A 19395-nucleotide genomic window follows, 5' to 3' on the forward strand; every position below is an offset into this window, starting at 1 on the left:
GACCCTAATAATAGCTTCCTGACTTTGTGCCAGGCATTGTGCAAAGAGACTTTACATTCAATCCTCAGTAACTCCTTTGAATTAGATACTGTCATTATCTTATTTCATCTTACTGATGAGGAAACCGACACACAAGTCACCCAAGACGGAAGGGGCCAAGCCAGGCCAACCCTGGCCCGGTGGCTGCCCACGTGGCGTTAAGGCAACAGGAAAAACGGTGGGGGTGTGGCCAGATGGCCGGAGGCGTGGCCGAACGGGGCGTGGCCGCAGACTTGGCGGGGCCTGGGGCAAGCGAGGTTGGCGCGCAGCCGGCAAGGTTTAGGCGGGGGTCGCACCTGTTGCGTGACTCCCCCGCAGCCTGGCCACGGGATTCGGATCTCTAATTGATACCCAGAAAGTAGTGAAAGAACCCTAGGCGAATTCCGGGTTCGGTCTTCTGTGGAGCACGTGGCCTGCTTCCTCTTGAGTGCGGGCTGGGGGTCGCGACACCGGGTCTCCTGAGGTCAGTCTGGCCGCTGAAGTCCGCAGGAGTCCGCCTCCGTCCAGCTGGCCATTTTGAAAAACTGCCTTCCTTCCCGCTTCTCAGTGCGGGTACAGGGGCCAGTGGCGCGACTTCGCCCCTGTGGGGCCCTCTCCCCTCCTCAGCCGTGCTTCCCCGCAGTGCAGACTAGGCAGCCTTCCTGGTACCACTCGGGACTGGCAGTATGGCTTCAGGTAAGCGTGTGGCGCGTGTGTTGGTGTTAGAGGGATCCGGGACAAAGGTGCCTTGGTCCGGGTGACAAGAGGGTAAGGGTCTTGGCACAGTCTGCAAGACCTAGAGGGTGTAAGCAGACCCTAGAAGGGTCTAGGGAAGCAGGCCTTGAGTGTGCAGGCAGAGGGACAAGCCGAGGAGGCTGGGGTCTTTCCCACAGACCTCAGCAGGACCCTGCCTCTACTCTTCCTGTCTTCTAGGAGGCAGCTTCTGCCGGTCAGTGGAATTTTCCCAAGACAGGCCCCTCCCTTCTGGGCTCGAATTCTCAGTTCAGCCTCCTTCTCCCAGAGCTGGGCTGTCCCTAGAGCTGGGGTCAGATGGAGAAGAAAAGAGTGGGCTCTGCCCCAGAGGCTCTGGGTTTTCATCAGTACGCTTGCCCTGTCCCTGGAGGAAATGGGTTTTGAGGTTGGAGGAGCTCAGGCTGTACTCTTGCTTATTATTTTTTCTCTCTGGCTGGCCGGACCAGCCTAGCCTGGACTTTGGCTTCTTTGCCTTGAAGCTTTGGCAAGGGATGAGGGTTCCTGAGATGGGGTGAGGGTGCTGCAGAGCTGAGGGTTGGCGTTGCTCCATCTGTTTTCTTTGCGCCCCCACCCCCACCCCGGTTCCAGCCACCATCAGTCACGTCACTCTAGGGACTGGAGTGGGAAGGGAGGGAAAAGGGGCAGGATGGAGGCCCCACTCCCCGAGGTTGCCTAGACAACATCAGAAATCGTGGCCAGGGCCTCTTCCGCCTGCGGGGCGCTGCTTCCTGCATCAGTCACTCCCGCTGGGGGCGGGGCGGAGGAAGGGGTTGGATGTAAGAGAGCTTGGCCCCAGCCGGTGAGGTTCCTCCGCTGTAGCCTTGGCCCCAGCCATGGCATCCTATCCCGGCCCGGGCAAGTCCAAGGCCAAATATCCCTTTAAGAAGCGGGCCAGCCTGCAAGCTTCCGCTGCTGCTCCAGGTAAGTGTTCTTGGCTTCAGGCATGGGGCTCCTCCGCCTCCTGTCCAGGCCACCCAGTGCCTCAGAGAGGGGCCCCCTTCTGCAGCACCCTCTCTGCAGTGATGCCTCTCTGCCTTGGTTCCAGGGCTGACAGACTGGTTTGGGGGGCACAAGGAGGGAGGTGGTGGTGGGGCGTTGAGGAGTCCATGTCAGGGATGCAGCCCTCTGTAACAAGGAGTGGGTGTGGATGTGGGTGCAGAAGAGGCGTATATGCACACGTGTCTGCTTGTGCAGATGCTAAGACTGTGTGTGAAGTGTATGTGAATGGAGTGGGGAGGGTGTGGGACTGACTGACTGTTTTGCGGACTGGCTACCCTGTTTGGTGCCTATGCCTACACCAGGCAGGCTCAGGTTGTTACTCTTTCCAAGACCCTAGATCTCAGACCTCCCTCCCTCCTTGGTGAGTGAGGTCTGACATCTGGGGTCATGCATTGCTGGCACACACACCAGAGCAAGGGCTCAGCTGCTGCTCTTCTTGCTGTTTGCTTGTGCCTGGCCTGTGTTGTGTGTCTCCTTGGGAGAGTGGAGGGTCCTTGAGATGGCTGGTGGGCTATGTGCCTGGCAACCTTGGGTTCGGCTCCTTCTTTGTGGGCACCTCTGCACCATCTGCAGCTGGTTGTGTGGTGGCGAGTGTCCATCCAGGTGAGGACTTAGCTACTTGAGTTTGTGGGTGTCTGCAGCTCTCAAGTGTTCTGGCTGAAGAAAGACCTTTTGGTGACTGGATGTTGTTAACCCCTCATAGCTCTATTTACAACCTGACTGCCCCCTCTAGCTTGTTTTTACGCTGCCCAAAATGCCTGGCTAGGGCTTTGTGCTATGCTTGGATCTGTGTCTTAGGTTGTGAGCTCCCATCTGAGTCTTCCAAGTGTGTGCCCTGGGGCTAGCTCTGTGCTGGTTACTCTATTGCTGAGCCAGAGACCCTTAGGTGGAAGGGCCCTGAGAGCATCTTGTCCTGGGGTCAGGCCTAGTGAGGAAGTCTTGATTGCGAGTGAGGGGGCTCCTAGTCAAGAGGAGAGACTAGGCACCAGAATCTTGGAGCTGATGGGGTGATCCCCCCCTTGACTTTGGGCTGTATATATGATGTTGGGATGCCAGCTTTTGGCATTGGGAAACCGGACCTGGCCTGAGGAAGTATGAAGGTTGTGGTTGGTGTGTCACCTCTGGTGAATCGAGCAGTCGCTTGCAGTCAGTGTGGCAGACTAAGAAGATGGCTGGCTGCTGGAACGCTTCCTGCTCACTCAACACTGCTCTGTAGGTCCAGGGTTACCTGAGAGGAAAGGGTTTTTTGTTTTTGTTTTGAGACTGTATTGTTTTGGAGCCTGTCTTGGAACTAGCTCTGTAGATCAGGCTGGCCTTGAACTTACAGAGATCCGCCTGCCTCTGCCTCTAGAGTGCTGGGGTTAAAGGCATGCACCACCAATACCCGGCCAGGAAAAGGTTTTAAATGAGGGCTTTTGACTTCATTTCTGCCGCTCTGTGGTTTGCCTTTGGGGACTTAGAAGTGGTTGGTAGCTGGGCGTAGTGATACACACTTAGAAAGCTGAGGCAGGAGAATGGTGAGTTCCAGGTATACTTGGACTCTTAGTAAGATCTTACCTGAGAGTAAAACTAGAGGACTTCCTTAGCACACACAAGGCCCCAGGTGGTCCCAGGAATGCAAAGACAGAAAACAAAACTCCCAAATGGTCTAGAGCTGTCTTAAGAGAATGGATAGGTTCAGGGTTCTTTTTGTTTGTTTCTCTCTGTTGCCTTGGCTGTCCAGGAACTCGCTCTGTAGACCAGGCTGGCCTTGAACCCAGAGATCACCTGTCTGTGCCTCTCGAGTGCTGGGATTAAAGACGTGCACCACCAATGCCTGGCCTATGATTTGGGTTCTTGATAATCAAAGACTTGAGACTCTGGGTTGGGTGGATGGGTATTGATCTTCACTGCTCTCTCCAGTTCTGCTGTCATCACCCCTACAATATTCCTTTCTCTTCACTGCTCTCCCTTACTTAGCAGCCTTGTCCCTGCGCTGGGTTCAGAGGGCCTCTCTCCCTCCTCACTGAAGAGTCTCCATTTAAGTGTTTGGAGCATCCCAGGAATTTCTGATTGCAGCCCCATGGGCTCAGAGTCCTAAACTTTACTGAACTCTTGTAGGTCATTCCCCTGTGAGTCCTGGGGCTGTGGCCAGATAGGACAAGGCCACTTCTCACCCATTTATAGCCTGTGTCCAGAGCTTAAGACAAGCAAATAAACAAAAGTAGAGTCCTATGTGTCTTCCAAATGCTGCTCCCATATTCCAAGGTACTCTTCCTGAATAGCTTTCCTGACAATGGACTTGGGACTGGTTTGTAGGCTGTGAAGCCTCTGTAACTAGCTCCTACCCAGATTAGGCCAGTGGCTCAACTACCAGCCAGCCTCTGCATGTAGCAAAGGCCTTATCTCTCCTCAAGAGTCTGTAGTGTAGTCAGGGCCCAAAAGACAATGGTGGACAGAAGAAGCTGCCCAGAGGGGTAGAGCTCAGGGGAGCATGGCAGGTCTCCCTCCTTGTCTCTTTTTCTACCTTTTGGCCAGAAGGGCTGTGTCCACTTTCTGTCCCCTAGGGCTGTGGTTTTAAGGAGACCTGGCCCCTCCCTCCAAGCTGCCTTGGCCGCATCAGCCTGTTTTGTGTCTCCCTGTTGAGATCCCTGGATCTAGATGGATCTCACTGGCACTGAAGAGGTTAATGCCCTGTTAGTTCTTCTCATTTCCCAACTCCTGCGCCTTCTCTGGGTTTCTAGACTCCCCTGAACTCTCCCAGCCCCCTACTTGGGGCCATCCCAGGGTCTCCCCTGCTTATAGCTGCACTTGGTACAGCCCATGCCAGCCCCTGAGCTGTCCTGGGGGACTGGCTGCAGCTTCACAAGGCAAACAGGCAGGCAAGGGGCACAGGGCTGCTGACCAGAGCACTCTTGAACTCTGCAGGTAGGGTTCCAGTAGAGACCAAGGCGAGTCGGTAGCTGGGTCCTGATCTAGGTCAAGCTCCTTTTTCTTTGTCCAGCTTTGGGACTGCACCTGGAGCACTAGAAGTGGTGGGTGCGGAGATCTTAAGGCGTAATGCCTAGACAGAGCCTGAATCCTTTTCTAAGACAGCGGAGGTGGGGGAGACGCTCTGGGGGGATTGCATCTCCTACAGCTGGCTGGAAGAACCAAATGGTCTGTGGACAGCTTCCTGTAGGAGGAAGCTAAGACTGTTGAAGGACCCAGAAGGGTCCTTCCTGGTAGCCTGGGAGCTTAGGAGTCCAGGAGACTAGCAACTTCAGACCTTCAGGGTTAGCCTCATGGTGGGGCCATGTAGAGTTGTTCTGCCCTTGTTGAAGTAGAAAGACCCCTGGCTTCTAATTCTCCCTTTCCAAGGGCCTTTCATGGGGCTTCCAGCCCAGATTCTAGGGCCTCCAAGTGGCGTAGACTGTGGTAGCTCCTTTCAGAGGAGCAGCCAGCAGTGGGAGGGGTAGCCTAGGATCAGCCCTCATCCAGGCAGCCCTGGGGTCCTGGAGAGAGGACAGGCCTCCAGGGGAGAGAGGGCTCCTTGCCAACCAGGTCCTCTTCCTTCATAGTTGCTTCTCAGGTCAGAGCTGAGTGGCTGCTGTACTTTGCCTGTGCCTCGAATGTCTAGGAGAGTAGACTGCTGTTCTGTTCTTCTCAGGGAAGGACCCGTTAGGTCAGGGGCAGATCTGACCCTGGATTAGTGCCCTAGAAGCTGATGGTCCTTAGTGTGGTCACTGGTCCTAAATGAGTGCCTGGTGTGTGTGTGTGTGTGTGTGTGTGTGTGTGTGTGTGTGTGTGTGTGTGTGTGTGTCAGAGAGAGAGAGAGAGAGAGAGAGAGAGAGAGAGCATGCACACCCTTTCTGGAAAACATTCACATGCAGATAGATTCTCCTGACCTAAGGGAGTGGGCCACCCCTACCTCAAGTTCTTATTGCAGAGTTAATTCATTTTTTCCCCAGGTGGGCACAGGACCTCATCCCTGAGCTTGGGGTAGTGAAGGGCCTCCGTGTGCATGGGGGTGGGTTCCCTTGGGAGCCCCACATGGCTGGCTTGTCTGTCTCAGCCAAAGTATTGTCCAGTGTCTAGGCCCTGGCTTTTAATAGGTTCTAGCCCCAGGGTAGGAAGGGGCTCCTGGCTTCCAGAGGCATCCAGGCCCTGCCCCTCCTCCCCTTGACCCCTATCATCACTGTCTCTGCAGAGGCTCGGGGTGGTCTGGGGACCTCTCCACTGCAGTCTGCCCGATCCCTGCCAGGCACTGCCTCCTGCCTCAAGCACTTCCCGCTCGACCTTCGCACGTCTATGGATGGCAAATGCAAGGAGATCGCAGAGGTATCACCTGGTACCCCCCACACCTCACCTCAAACTACCTCTGTGGCTATGGGCCTCTACCTCAGCCACCTCTCATCTCACGCCTGGCTATCCCTGACCCCAAGTCTTTCCCAGGATCCTTGGCTCCTGCCCGCATCCTTTGCCCAGGCTCCGCAGGGGAGGGAGGCAGGGGGGCTTGAAAGCTCGGCCACCTGACCTTTCCTTCTTCCCCCCTTGGTGCCAGGAGTTGTTCAGCCGCTCACTGGCTGAGAGTGAACTCCGCAGCGCCCCTTATGAGTTCCCAGAGGCAAGCCCCATCGAGCAGCTAGAGGAGAGGAGGCAGCGGCTGGAAAGGCAGATCAGCCAAGATGTCAAGTGAGCCTGCTGCTGCCCCTTCCCTGTCCCTTTGTCTCTGATGTCCACCGGGGAGGCAGCGTAGTGCACATTCTTTGGAACCCGGCCACTACTGGTTCCATCTTCTGGGAGGCTTAGAGTCTACTGTATAAACTTCCTTCTGGGGTTGCTTTCTCATCTCTGAAGTGGGCTGAGAAGAGCCCAGGGTCCACAGCCCCGCCCCAGCCCCGCCTGTGAGGGACCACATGTGACAAGTTTGTGCACAGCAGCTGGCACAGTGCTGGGACCCGGTTACTGCAGCCACTGCTCTTTACTTCTCTCACCTCTAGGCTGGAGCCAGATATTCTGCTTCGGGCCAAGCAAGATTTCCTGAAGACAGACAGTGACTCGGACTTACAGTGAGGAAGGGAAGGGGCATGAGCAGGGCATGTGCAGCTGGGGTCTGGACTGTGCTGTCTCCAATCCTTGTTTGTCTCTGTAGACTCTACAAGGAGCAAGGAGAGGGGCAGGGTGACAGGGGCCTTTGGGAGCGTGACGTGGTACTGGAACGGGAATTTCAGCGGGTCATCATCTCTGGGGAAGAGAAGTGTGGGGTGAGTGTGGAGTGAAGCCTTAGGTTCCAGAGAGTTCTGGCCTGGGGAGGGGGTGGGAGCTAGAGAGGGTATTTCTCTCCTGGTGCCTGGCGGGGCAGAGGTACTGGGCTCACTGATATGCTGGGACTAGACAGAGCTGGGTTTTTGAGGCCTTTGGAGCTGGGGGTGGGCAGTGTGAGGTTAGGGACCGGCCACGACAGAGACCGAAGGAAGTGACTGCTTGTCCTTGTCTTCAGGTGCCATTCACAGACCTGTTAGACGCAGCCAAAAGTGTGGTGCGGGCACTTTTCATCCGGGAGAAGTACATGGCCCTCTCACTGCAGAGTTTCTGCCTCACCACCCGCCGTTACTTGCAGCAGCTGGCCGAGAAGCCCCTGGAGACTCGAACCTATGAACAGAGCCCTGATACCCCTGTCTCTGCTGGTGGGGGCTCCCATCCCTCCTTAAACCCCAACTTCCCTGGGTATCTAGGCTTGGAGTCTAGGCCCTTCTGCCTTGCCTGCATCTCCCCACACCCAGGCTCTTTCTAGCTTCTTGACATCAGGAGGGTAGAGGTTGGGAACCACAGCTGCTCTTTTGGAGCCTTTCACATACCTTGCCCTTTATGGAGCCCATAGATTGGGTAGCCTCAGGCCTTGACGCTCCCTGGCTCTGACTCTTCCCTCTCCCCTTTGCAGATGCCCCAGTGCACCCTCCTGCGCTGGAGCAGCACCCATATGAACACTGTGAGCCAAGCACCATGCCTGGGGACCTGGGCTTGGGTCTGCGCATGGTGCGTGGTGTGGTGCATGTCTACACCCGCAGGGACCCTGATGAGCAGTAAGAGGGGTGTGGTGTGTGTTGGGGTACACCGTATGGAGCAATGCATTGGCTTGGGAAGGGCAGAGGGCTTGGCTTGCTCTTCTCACGTGAACTTCCTCCATGCTAGCTGTCCAGAGGTGGAGCTTCCGTACCCTGACCTGCAGGAGTTTGTAGCCGACGTCAATGTGCTGATGGCCCTGATTATCAATGGCCCCATGTAAGATTCTTCCTTCCCATTGAGATCCCTTCACAGCCTATATTCTCCAGCCTCAGCCTTGCCCTGCCCTGCCCTGCTCTGCCCTGCCCTGCCCTGCCCTGCCCTGCTCTGCTCTGCCCTGTCCCAGGCAACTGTCACTTTGCCTTCTGCCACTCCCTGTCACCTACTCCTAGTCTGCTGCCCTTATTCTGTATGCTCCTGCCTTTACCCCTCACCCTTCCCAGGAACCTTCTCCATCAGGATCTAAGTCCCTCTCCTCTTTCTTCTTGCCCAGAAAGTCATTCTGCTACCGCCGGCTACAGTACCTGAGCTCCAAATTTCAGATGCACGTTCTGCTCAATGAGATGAAGGAGCTGGCCGCTCAGAAGAAAGTGCCACACCGGGACTTCTACAATATCCGTAAGGTGGGCCCTCAGCTTGTGGCCTCTGTGTCCTGATCCATCTCTCCCTTTCAAAGCCGGGGTTCCCCCCGCCAGCATTCAATGTGGAGAGCCTTGTTTTACCCACTGTTTTGGTCATGGACCTCTCCTTTAAAAAATTACTACCACTTAAATTATGTGATTTGTGTATGTATATGGTGTAGGCATGTGGAGACAGAGGAAAGATTCCCAGGAGTCATTTCTCCTCTTCCACCATGTGGGGTCCTGGGAATTGACTCATGTTGTCAGGTTTGGTGACAGGTGCCTTCACCTGCTGAGCCAACCCTTCCCAGCTTTGTGTGTGCATATGGACATGCATGTTTGCTAGTATGTGATCACATTGTGTGTGTGTGTGTGCGCGCACACACACGTGTGCATGTGCATGTATGCTCACATGTTGTAAGCTTATGTGTGTGTGTGGTGGGGAGGCCAAAGCTGACATTGGGTGTCTTCTACCTTATATGTTAAGACAGTTTCTCATGAACCCAGAGTTTGTTGCTTCGACAAGTCTAGCTAGACAGCTTATTTTGTGTGTCCCTTGCCTCTGCTGCATATACCTGACATTTATGTGTGTTCAGGGGATCACAACTGTAGTCCTCCTGTTTGTACAAGAAACAAACACTTCCTGTCTGAAGTCCCAAGGCCCTAGCCTTTGGTGGATCCAGCAGTCCTTCTCCACTGCAGGTGGACACGCACATCCATGCCTCATCCTGCATGAACCAGAAGCATCTGCTGCGCTTCATCAAGCGGGCGATGAAGCGACATCTGGAGGAGATTGTGCATGTTGAGCAGGGCCGCGAGCAGACACTGCGAGAGGTCTTCGAGAGCATGAATCTCACTGCCTACGACTTAAGTGTGGACACACTTGATGTGCACGCGGTCCGTCCCATGGGATGGGCTGGGGTGCTGGGTCAGCACTAAGGGTCAGGGTTAGGGTGTAACTTAGGCCTTCCCATCTCCTCCAGGACAGGAATACCTTTCATCGATTTGACAAGTTCAATGCCAAGTACAACCCTATTGGGGAGTCTGTTCTCCGAGAGATCTTCATCAAAACCGACAACAAGATTTCTGGGAAGTACTTTGCTCACATCATCAAGGTATGGAGGCAGCTCTCCCCTGCTGAGCTAGAGCCCATGTGTAAGAGGGCTCAAGTGACAGGAGGAGGGAGGCGAGAGGCTTGATGAGCACATGGGGTGGGTACAGAGGGCAGGAGGAACCTAGATGTGATTGCTTCTGGTGTCTAGGAAGTGATGTCAGACCTGGAGGAGAGCAAATACCAGAATGCAGAGCTCCGGCTGTCCATCTATGGGCGTTCGAGGGACGAGTGGGACAAGCTGGCACGCTGGGCAGTGGTGCACAAAGTACACTCTCCCAACGTGCGCTGGCTGGTGCAGGTGCCCCGCCTCTTGTGAGTGTCGTTTAGAGTGGGGGGAAGCTCCAGGCTGTGGACAAGGGGCCAGGGTCTGCCTCCTGTTCTACTGGGGATGGCTAAGCCTTCGGTATCCAAGCTAGGCACTCTGAGGGCCAGAAAGGGCCTCCCAGGCCAAACTGCAGCCTTGTCTGGCCTGGCCATTCTGGCTGTCCCACTTTCCCGCTGTGGTTCACACACTCTGCTGCTTCTCATGACAGCTCTGACTCTTACTGGCCTGCTGCTGGCCCTGCATATATATGCCTGTGTCCTGTCTTCCCTGCAGTGATGTGTACCGCACCAAGGGCCAGCTGGCCAACTTCCAAGAGATGCTGGAGAACATCTTTCTGCCACTGTTTGAGGCTACTGTGCACCCTGCCAGCCACCCAGAGCTGCACCTCTTTCTGGAGCACGTGAGCTGGCATGGGCTGGGCAAGGGCAGGACAGCTGGGTGAGGACCCAGCTGTGGCTCTAGGACTGACCACCAACTCTTTGCCAGGTGGATGGTTTTGACAGTGTGGATGATGAGTCCAAGCCGGAGAACCATGTCTTCAACCTGGAGAGTCCCCTCCCAGAAGCTTGGGTGGAGGAGGATAACCCACCCTACGCCTACTACCTGTATTACACCTTCGCTAACATGGCCATGTTGAACCACCTGCGCAGGTGCCTATTCCAGGGGTGCAGCGCATTCCAGGGGTGCCTGCGCTCTCCTTGCCTTGCTTTGAGCACCCTGGGCTGAGGCCCCCAGTGCCCTGGCTCACACATTGTTCCCGGGTCCAGACCGCCTAGGCTCTCTCTCTGCCCTTAGGCTTCATTCCTCATCTTTCCAGGCAGGAACCTGCCCCGTCCTCCGTCCTAGGCCCCCATAGTCACTAGCTGGAGGGCTTGTGTGTGCTGGTGGTGTGGGATCTGGAGTCAGGTGAGCTTAGGTTTGCCCAGGCTTTGGAGCTGACTCTGTCTTCATGCCCCTCAGGCAGAGGGGTTTCCATACGTTTGTGCTGAGGCCGCACTGCGGGGAGGCTGGGCCCATCCACCACCTGGTGTCAGCCTTCATGCTGGCCGAGAACATCTCCCACGGGCTGCTTCTGCGCAAGGTCAGGGTCTACACCCCCAGCCTCCACATGCAGCTGTTTGCCTTCCTGATCCTCCTCCTCACCCAGCCATGAGATCAGATTCCTCCTTCCCAATATAATTAGCTCTTCCCACCCATCCTCTAGTGGAGGAGCCCAGCTTGGATTCACTGTTCTTATGTGACACCTAGCCTGGAGCCCCCTTCCCCTATGCCCCAGAAACGGCACGCTGCCCTCCCAGCATTGAGGCCCCCTGACAAGTCCTCCATTCCTCCTCTCTGCCCAGGCCCCCGTCCTGCAGTACCTGTACTACCTGGCTCAGATCGGCATTGCCATGTCTCCGCTCAGCAACAACAGCCTGTTCCTTAGCTACCACCGGAACCCTTTGCCTGAGTACTTGTCCCGTGGCCTCATGGTCTCACTGTCCACAGATGACCCCCTCCAGTTCCACTTCACCAAGGTCAGACCCAGCTCAGCAGACAGCCAAGGGCGGGTGTCTAGGGGATTGTGGGGTGTCTCTGGGTCTGTGCTGCCCCTTGCTGGTGGAGCATAGCAACAGTTAGCTAAGCCCTTAAAGGAAGGAGGGACTTCAGGGACCTGATGCCTCTCTCAAGGAGCCTGGCCTGTGCAGGAACCCCTGATGGAGGAGTACAGCATTGCCACCCAGGTGTGGAAGCTCAGCTCCTGTGACATGTGTGAACTGGCCCGTAACAGTGTGCTCATGAGTGGCTTCTCCCACAAGGTATGATACGCAACCTGCCTGGGGCTGGGCATCACCTCTCTGCCCTCCTTTGCATTTGAGATCCTGACTTTGTCCCAGTGATGGGGGGGGTCTCCCTGCAGCTCTTCCTGTTACCTGTACCCTCTGCAGGTAAAAAGCCACTGGCTGGGACCCAACTACACCAAGGAGGGCCCCGAGGGCAATGACATCCGCCGCACCAATGTGCCGGACATCCGAGTGGGCTACCGCCATGAGACCCTGTGCCAGGAGCTGGCGCTGATCACACAGGCCGTCCAGAGTGAGATGCTGGAGACCATCCCAGAGGAAGTGGGCCTTGTCATGAGCCCGGGGCCTTAGTGGACCTAGTTCATGCAGTGCTTGCCCCATCTCAGCAACTCGGTCATGTCTCTGATTGGACCCCTCCCACCTGGTGTGGTCTCTGCATGTCGCTGTTCTTTGTTTTGTCCTGCATGTCTTTGACCATGTCTTGCCACTGGGCCACCACCTCAATGAGAGCAAGTCCAGGGACCTGCTTCACTGCTGTCTGGGCTCAGGCGGTACCTGATGGCTGAGATTTAAGGGCTGGCCCTGCTAGTGACCCGTCCCAGGATTGTCAGAAGTCTGGCTGTCCTATGGTGTGTCTTCAGTGTCCACAGGGGCTTGGGATAGTTGTGTGGGGCTGGCCCCGCTAGCCTCTGGAGCCCTACCTCGGCAAATCCAGGCTTTGGCTAGAGTTCAAGTTAAGTCTTCTCCTGTTTATGTGGTCATGGGCAGTCAGGAGGGGCCCATTATCCCTCTGTGTGGCACTGACTGCTCAGTGTCTGTGAAGTTGTGACCCATCTGTGCTAGGCAGAGCGGGCTCGGGCTTGCTCATGGCCCCGGGGGCCTGCTCAGGGGCTGAGCATGCCCCTGCCAAGTCACTGCCCCATCAGCCTCCTCTGTTCCTCCCCAGTCCACATGTCCCTTTGTTACCAGCTCCCTTGTACCCCTGTGGGAGGGGGCAGCTGCCCTGATCTGTGTCTACAGTTGGAGGCTACTGCAGTTGGAGGATGCTGGGTCTGCCATTAGCCTTGGGGGGGTGGTAACCATCTTCGAGGGTTTCCAGGTCTTTGGCCAACCCCAGTTAGCCTCTTGTGTTATGTTCTAGACCAAGGCCTTTGCTATGAAGAACAGTGTTTCATATGACCCATTTTCCTAGTGCATGAGAAATAAAGACTATTTAAGTAGTGAGGTGTGTGAAGGTCTCTGTTGGGAGAGAAAGGGTGGTGAGTGGCAAGTACTCTAGGTGGAGTACAGTGTAGCAAAGGCTGTTGGTTCTGCTGACACTTCTGAGTGCTGGGATCACGAGTGTGTGGTGTCACAGCTATGATGTACAACACATTCTGAGGTGCACGGCACGGATGAAGTGGATTAGTGCATTTGCACACTGACTGGGGTATGGGAGATGCCTACTGAGCCCTCATCCAGTTTGCCCCTTCTGAAGGGGACATGTGCTTCTAGGTCCATGGTGTATTCTTGTCACCCCTACATGCCTGCCTGAGGCCTCTGGTTTCAAAATTATGGGACCTTCTAGGTTGTCTGTCTAAAACATTCTTTCCAGAGCTCTCCCTCAGGGATTCTGACATGAAGGTGACAGTTGTAGTAACAGACATCACTGTCAGATTGTGTTGCAAGGAGCTGAGCGGCTTGTATTTGAATTCATCTCTAGCAATTCACTTTCTACCCCAAATCCATGGTGCAATCTGCAGTGCACCTCTTTGCTAGAATCTGCTGCTCCTGTAAAGAAGGGAAGTAGACAGGTCCAGGACAGCACAGGGTACTTTCTGCCTGCTTGCTACAGCTGCTGCTGGGTGGAGAGGAACGAGGGGCCTCCTGCCTCAGAATTGCAAGCCTGTGATGGAGGGCTTGGCTGGGAGCCTACCGAGGCTGGAAGCAGCCTCCCTAACCTCTGACTGGGAGCAGGTAGAAGGGCTCATCCTCATCTGGCCTCAGACTGTAGCAGGTGCCCCGGGGACCCAAAGCAGCTCTACTTCCCCTCCTGGACTCCCATTGGCTCCTAGCCTATCCATTTTAGTCATTCTGAACTAAATGCTGGAGTTAGAGCATGAGCCAGAGGCTGTACACAAAATAACCACAACAAACAAACAAAACGCCCAGACTGATTCTTGCTTAGAAATGGGCTCTGGAGGTAGAAATGACCATCAACAGAATGGAGACAAGCACCATCTCTAAGGTTCTCCACACCTCACTGGGCCTTGTTTGCACTCACCCCAAAACAATGCTTTTCAAGGGTGAGGGGAGCTAACTTGGAGCATCCCTTGAAGGCTAGCACTGCCTGTCCCATTCCAGCACTAAGGATTCCATATTCATTCTCCCAGTTGTCATTAAGTCAAACCCTTCCTTTCCTCTTCCTGCCCAGTGTTTCATAGCACATCACTAACCCACAAAATGTTTCTTAGTAGCCTCTCCAGTTTTGTATCAACTGGACTTTGGTTTTCCTTCTTTGCAGAAATTTTTCTTTCAAACATTTATCAGGAGTGAATCTTTCCCCTTTTAAATTTGATTTTGCAATGCCAGGAATTGAACACCGGACCTTTCATATACTAGGTTAGTGAGCTGCACACGTAGCTCAGGAGCAACAAATCTTTAAAAGGTAAGGAAGGTTTTGCCAGCTAAAAAGGGAAGAAAAATTTCTGCACTGCCATATGGGTCACATGAATTTCCTGGCTGGTGCTCTCAGGAGTGCAAAGGATGCTGAAGAGATGCACACCCCATCCTTATCAGCCTGTGCTCCAGGGTCCTCACCTGGTTCCCACCTGGGAATGAAGCATGGCTATGCTTGCTGGCAGTCATTGCTGATCACAGAGCTGGAAAGTGAGCCTCACTGCCAGGCTAAACAAGTGTGGCATGAGCAGAATAATCCACTCCCACACAACCAGCTTGGTTTTATTGCTCTGAGAGCCTCTCAGGTGGCAACATGAAGCATGAAAAATTAGGTTGAAAATGCACAGGAGGGAAGTCTCTGGGGTTCTTTTTCTAGGGGCATAAAACAAAAACATTCATATAAATAAAATGCCTGAGTAGAAAAAAAAACTTTGAAGATGCAGGAAAATAGGAAGTAAAAATCCTATTCTTGCCTATCAATTTTACTAAGAGCTTGCTTATAATGTGCATACTTGAGCTATATGTATGCATGAATATATTTTACATATTTATGTTTTCCTTCTAGTTCACTTTTCACTTTTTTTGTTTGTTTTGTTTTTGTTTTTCAAGACAGGGTTTCTCTGTGTAGCTTTGGAAGCAGTCCTGGAACTCGCTCTGTAGACCAGGCTGGTCTCAAAGTCACAGAGGTATGCCTGTCTCTGCCTCCCAGGGCTGTGCCTGGCTCAAAATTTTTTTATTAGATTTGTTTGTGTGTGTGTGTGTGTGTGTGTGTGTGTGTGCGTGCGCGTGTGCGTGCATGTGTGTGTGTGCTCACGAGTGCACGTGTATACTTGTCATGGAGTGTATGTAGCGGTCAGTTTGGTTCTCTTCCTCCACGTGGGTCCTGGAGATGGAGCTGAGGTTTGTCAGGTGTACCAGCAATCATTTACTGAATCATCTTGCCATTTCTGCTTCTTTTTTTAAAAGCAGCATTTTGTTTGTTTGTTTGTTTTTGGACAGTCGTCTATGCAGCTCAGGCTAGCCTTCAATTCCCAATCCTTTTACACAGCCTTCCTAGTGCTGGGGTCACAGCTGTGTGCCACCACATGCTAAATTCAAGCGATTTTTTTTTCAATCAAGATTATGTTATGTATAAGTTTGCATTTAAAATTAATAAGACATCTTTAACATTTCATTAAAATGATATATAAATGTAAGTTTTCATTGTTGTGCTTTGCCCCATGATTTACCATCATAACTTTCTTTGTTAACAATAACTAGACCTGGGCTTGTGAGATGGCTCAGTGGGTAAAGGCACTTGCTGCCAAGCCTGACACCCCAGGTGGATCCTGGGTGTTACATTGTGGAAAGGGAAAGCTTGAAAATTGTTCTCTAGCAACATGCACCATGGTATGTGTGCACATTGTGGCATGTGCGTATGTACACACACACTCAAAATGCAAAAAGACAGTAGTAAGTCAGTCTGGGGTGTGACTGGCTATGCACTGTGGAGCTGTAACTCCTGAGCTTTAGCTGTGCTGCTGGTCCATGTGACCATGGGCAAGATACTTCCTTCTCTGTGCCTGTGGATTCTTCCTTCTCTGTGCGTGTGGATTCTTACCCATAGTGCTTTCCTCATGGTGGGGTCTTCCCATCATTGCACCAAAAGCATTAGGTAAGATTTTGGGAAGCTTTAGCTTTGGTTTGCACAAGGCTTGAGATTCTCACCCTAATCTACAAGACCATAAGAGAGAATTACTAGGTTTAAGATGCAAATTAGAATAGAAAGTAAATTAGGTACAAGACTTTGGACTCACCAAAATAGAGTAGATAATGAAGTATTCTCTCTGAGTTTGTCAAATGCAAATGGACTAGATATTGTTGATGTGCTTACTGCCTGTATATATTGTATATAGTTATTGTACTTACTGTATATCGTTTTTCTTATGTAAGTTGTAGCCTTCTTTTTGTATTAGACAAAGAGGGGAATTGTGATGATATATTAGTTATGATTCATTAAAGTTTGCCTGAGGGTTCAGAATGCAAAGCTAGCCACAGCCAGAGAGCCAGGCAGTGGTGAGGTGATACAGGAGGTGTCTCCTGACTCAGGAGACAGGCAGATGGATCTCTCTGAGTTCAAGAACACCCTGGCATACACAGGAGTGAAGAGTAACAGAGCTCATGCCTTTGGTCTCAGCACTTGGGATCACACGCCTTTAACCCCAGCACTAGGGGGCTATAAAAGGAAGAAGCAAAGAGTCTCATGTGGATATTTAGTTTTCGGACAGGGAGAGCTATTGTCTCTGAGGATTCGTGGAGAGAATATTGCACTCTGAGGATTTGTAGAGCCAGAATCACCCTTTCAGTCTGAAGTAGAGATAAGAGCTAGTGGCTGCCTGCTTTGTTTCTCTGATCATCAGCTAGAACCCCAAAATCTATCCCTGGGTTTTTATTTTTTGTGTTACATTAAGATGTCTTTTTCACTTGATAGAATGAAGCGAAGGCCTTTCCTTGCTTGCTCTCTGCCTTGCCAGATCTCTCATCTAGCCCCCCTGCCAGCCCCTGCCTGTGATCTACTTGGGATGAGTATGGACCTGTCCTGAGGAAGGCAGCCTCTTACCACCCTCCAAAGACTGTTCTTGAACTCATGTAGTCCTGGCTGGGACAGGAACTGCCTCTTGATTGTTTTAAAATGCCCCAAGCAGTCCATGCAAACAGGAGAAGAACCTCCCTCCTTGTGACTCTAGGACTGACCCAGAGTGCAGTTTACACCTAAGCACTGCAATCATAAAACCTAGTCAAGGGGACGTAACCTGGGCTGCTCTCTGGGCGCCCCCTCCTGGGGAACTGGGGAGGAGTAGGTGAGGACATTTCTTTTGTGCTCATTCAAACACTATTGCCTCATGGGTGAATTTACTCAAGGAAAGTCCAACAGAATTCTAAACATTAACTTACATTTAATCTCATGTTCAATAATTTGATTTGTTTTCTAATTGGGAGTAAAGACGTTCAACTTGACATTGCCTGGTCGATGACCTGGGGTAGGTAGTCTCTGCAGGGAGAAGCCACCAGACCTTCTGCAGTGCCTAGAGTTGGGGTGACCCAGGAAGGAACTCTGTCTGTGGATGCAAACCTGTAGAGTGGACTTTCAAAGGCTCAAGGAACGCTATGGAGCTAGAACTTTGGAAGCTGTAAAATGGGGGGGGGGGGGAAAGAAAGAAATGGAAACTAACAAGTGTTTAAAGAAAATAACACGTCAACTTCAATATTTGTTAATGTTAGTACCCATACAAATGTCATTATATTTGAAAACAATTTGTAAACTTGATTTTTGGCAAACACTCCAGAACCCACAGCATGATTGTAGTCATAGCCAGTTCTAGACTAAATGAGTTACTCATAGTCAAAAGCAAGGTCCCTTTAGTTTAAACCAAAGAAGAGTTACATCGAATGAGGGGCATGGCTGCATTTGAATGTTGAGGGGAAGCCTGGTCTGCACAGAGCTCAGGAGAGCCCCACCCCAGCCCTCTTCCAGAGAAAGTCTGCTCAGGTCCAGTCTTCAGGACTCCTGTCTGCAAACAGCCACAAGAATGGTTAGAGTGTCCATCTCCATTCTGCTCATGAGGACCTAGCCAGGTTGTGAGCCCTGAGCCATGTGACAGTGATAAGCAGCCTACCCAGCCTGGGGCCCTAAGAAAGGAAATGAAGGGGCTGGGTGTTGGTGGCACAGGCCTTTAGTCCCAGCACTAGGGAGGCAGAGGCAGGTGGATCTCTGTGAGTTTGAGGCCAGCCTGGAATACAGCGCGAGTTCCAGGACAGGCTCCAAAGCAATACAGAAAAAACGAAGGAAAGAAAAAAAGAAAGGAGGGAGGGAGGGAGAAAGTGACGGAGGGAGGGAGGGAAGGAAGGAAGGAAATGAAGGGACTAGTGTGTTTCTAGTGGGATAGAACCTCTGCACATGGAGGTCTAAGCTCTTCCTCTGTGTGTAATGTACTAAGGGCTGCTCTGCATACCAACCAGCATCATAATCACACTCTTCCTTTTTTGGTACAGATGTTCTCTCTGTATCCCAGGCTGGAGCTCACTGTGTAGCCCTGGCTGGCTTTGATAGTAGCAGTAATCCTGCCTCACTCAGCTCCCTAAGTACTGGGATTTCAGGTGTTCACTCCCAGGTTTGGCATTCTCCCACTCATGAAGAGAGAAACCCGAGGCTCAGTGAGGTTGAATAATTGTCAGATGACTCACCTCGAAAGTGCATAGCTGACTCTCAGCCACTCACTGCGGCCCTTAAGGTGTGTGTCCAGTTGTGGGCAGAAGTCTGAGAAGGGACAATGTTCTGCCCTTGTTGAGTGATCTGGATGTGGCTGGTCACTGTGGGAGTAGAGAAGAGCATCAGAGGAGAAGGAGTTTAAGATCTGTAGTTAGTGGTGGGAGATATGGCTAAGTGGTTAAGACCACTGGCAGCTTTTCTACACAATTGCCAGCACCAACATGGCAGCTCACAATCATCAGTAACTCCAGTTCTAGGAGATCCAACTTCTTCTGACCTCTGTGGACATATGATACACAGACATCCATGCAGGCAGAATACCCATACATATAAAATAAAAATAACAAGTACAATAAAAAAAAAAAAAAGATTAGCTGGGCGATGTTGGCACACGCCTTTAATCCCAGCACTCAGGAGGCAGAGGTAGGCAGATCTCTGAGTCTCAAGCCAGCCTAGTCTATGGAATGAGTTCCAGGATAGTCAGGGCTACACAGAAAAACCCTGTCTCGAAAAATCAAAACCAACCAACAACAACAACAGATATGCTGGGCTTGGAGCCTCATGCTTGTGATCCCAGTGCTGGGGGGGTGGGTGGAAGCAGGTGGCTCCTTGGGGCTCACTAGCCAGCTAGTATAGCCCAATCCTCTCAAGTGAGGTGGACAATGACCCTGAGGGTTCTACCCGGGTTGTCTTCTGGCCTTCAATACACACATGTGTATGTGTGTGCTTAAAAAGACCAAACCTTAAGTCAGGGTGGCATGACTACCCGTGGTCTCATGACTGGCTGGTATGCCAGTCTTGAGAAAAGACTGAGACATGCATAAGACATGTTGAGAGATGGTGACAAGCCC

General features: G+C 52.5%; 1 protein-coding gene across 4 annotated transcripts; it reads left to right on the top strand.

Moving 5' to 3' along the window:
* Positions 1-360: 360 nt before the first annotated feature.
* Positions 361-12861, top strand: Ampd2 (adenosine monophosphate deaminase 2). Of its 4 annotated transcripts, XM_051177738.1 has the most exons (19): positions 361-502; positions 587-714; positions 5939-6069; positions 6293-6423; positions 6732-6800; positions 6884-6995; positions 7232-7418; positions 7673-7814; positions 7924-8013; positions 8288-8417; positions 9117-9311; positions 9398-9529; positions 9677-9840; positions 10127-10253; positions 10340-10503; positions 10814-10934; positions 11197-11370; positions 11542-11652; positions 11782-12861. In XM_051177738.1, exons 2-19 carry the CDS (start codon positions 705-707, stop codon positions 11986-11988), a joined length of 2397 nt encoding a protein of 798 aa, XP_051033695.1. In that variant the 5' UTR covers positions 361-502; positions 587-704; the 3' UTR covers positions 11989-12861. The 4 variants fall into 4 exon arrangements, 3 of the variants coding, with proteins under 3 accessions (XP_051033695.1, XP_051033694.1, XP_051033696.1); XM_051177737.1 differs by lacking the exons at positions 361-502; positions 587-714 and adding an exon at positions 1052-1692; XM_051177739.1 differs by lacking the exons at positions 361-502; positions 587-714 and adding an exon at positions 4657-4677.
* Positions 12862-19395: the final 6534 nt, after the last annotated feature.

This window comes from Phodopus roborovskii, unplaced genomic scaffold, assembly GCF_943737965.1.
Source record: "Phodopus roborovskii unplaced genomic scaffold, PHOROB, whole genome shotgun sequence".
NCBI classification, from domain to species: Eukaryota; Metazoa; Chordata; class Mammalia; order Rodentia; family Cricetidae; genus Phodopus; species Phodopus roborovskii.

What these genes read in the sequence shown, in the direction of transcription:
- Ampd2 (XM_051177737.1), top strand. Translation starts at nt 1,605, where the DNA reads ATGGCATCCTATCCCGGCCCGGGCAAGTCCAAGGCCAAATATCCCTTT. An exon ending in CAGATCAGCCAAGATGTCAA is followed by an intron (nt 6,424 to 6,731) that starts GTGAGCCTGCTG and finishes TCTCACCTCTAG; the next exon opens with GCTGGAGCCAGATATTCTGC. An exon ending in GACAGTGACTCGGACTTACA is followed by an intron (nt 6,801 to 6,883) that starts GTGAGGAAGGGA and finishes TTGTCTCTGTAG; the next exon opens with ACTCTACAAGGAGCAAGGAG.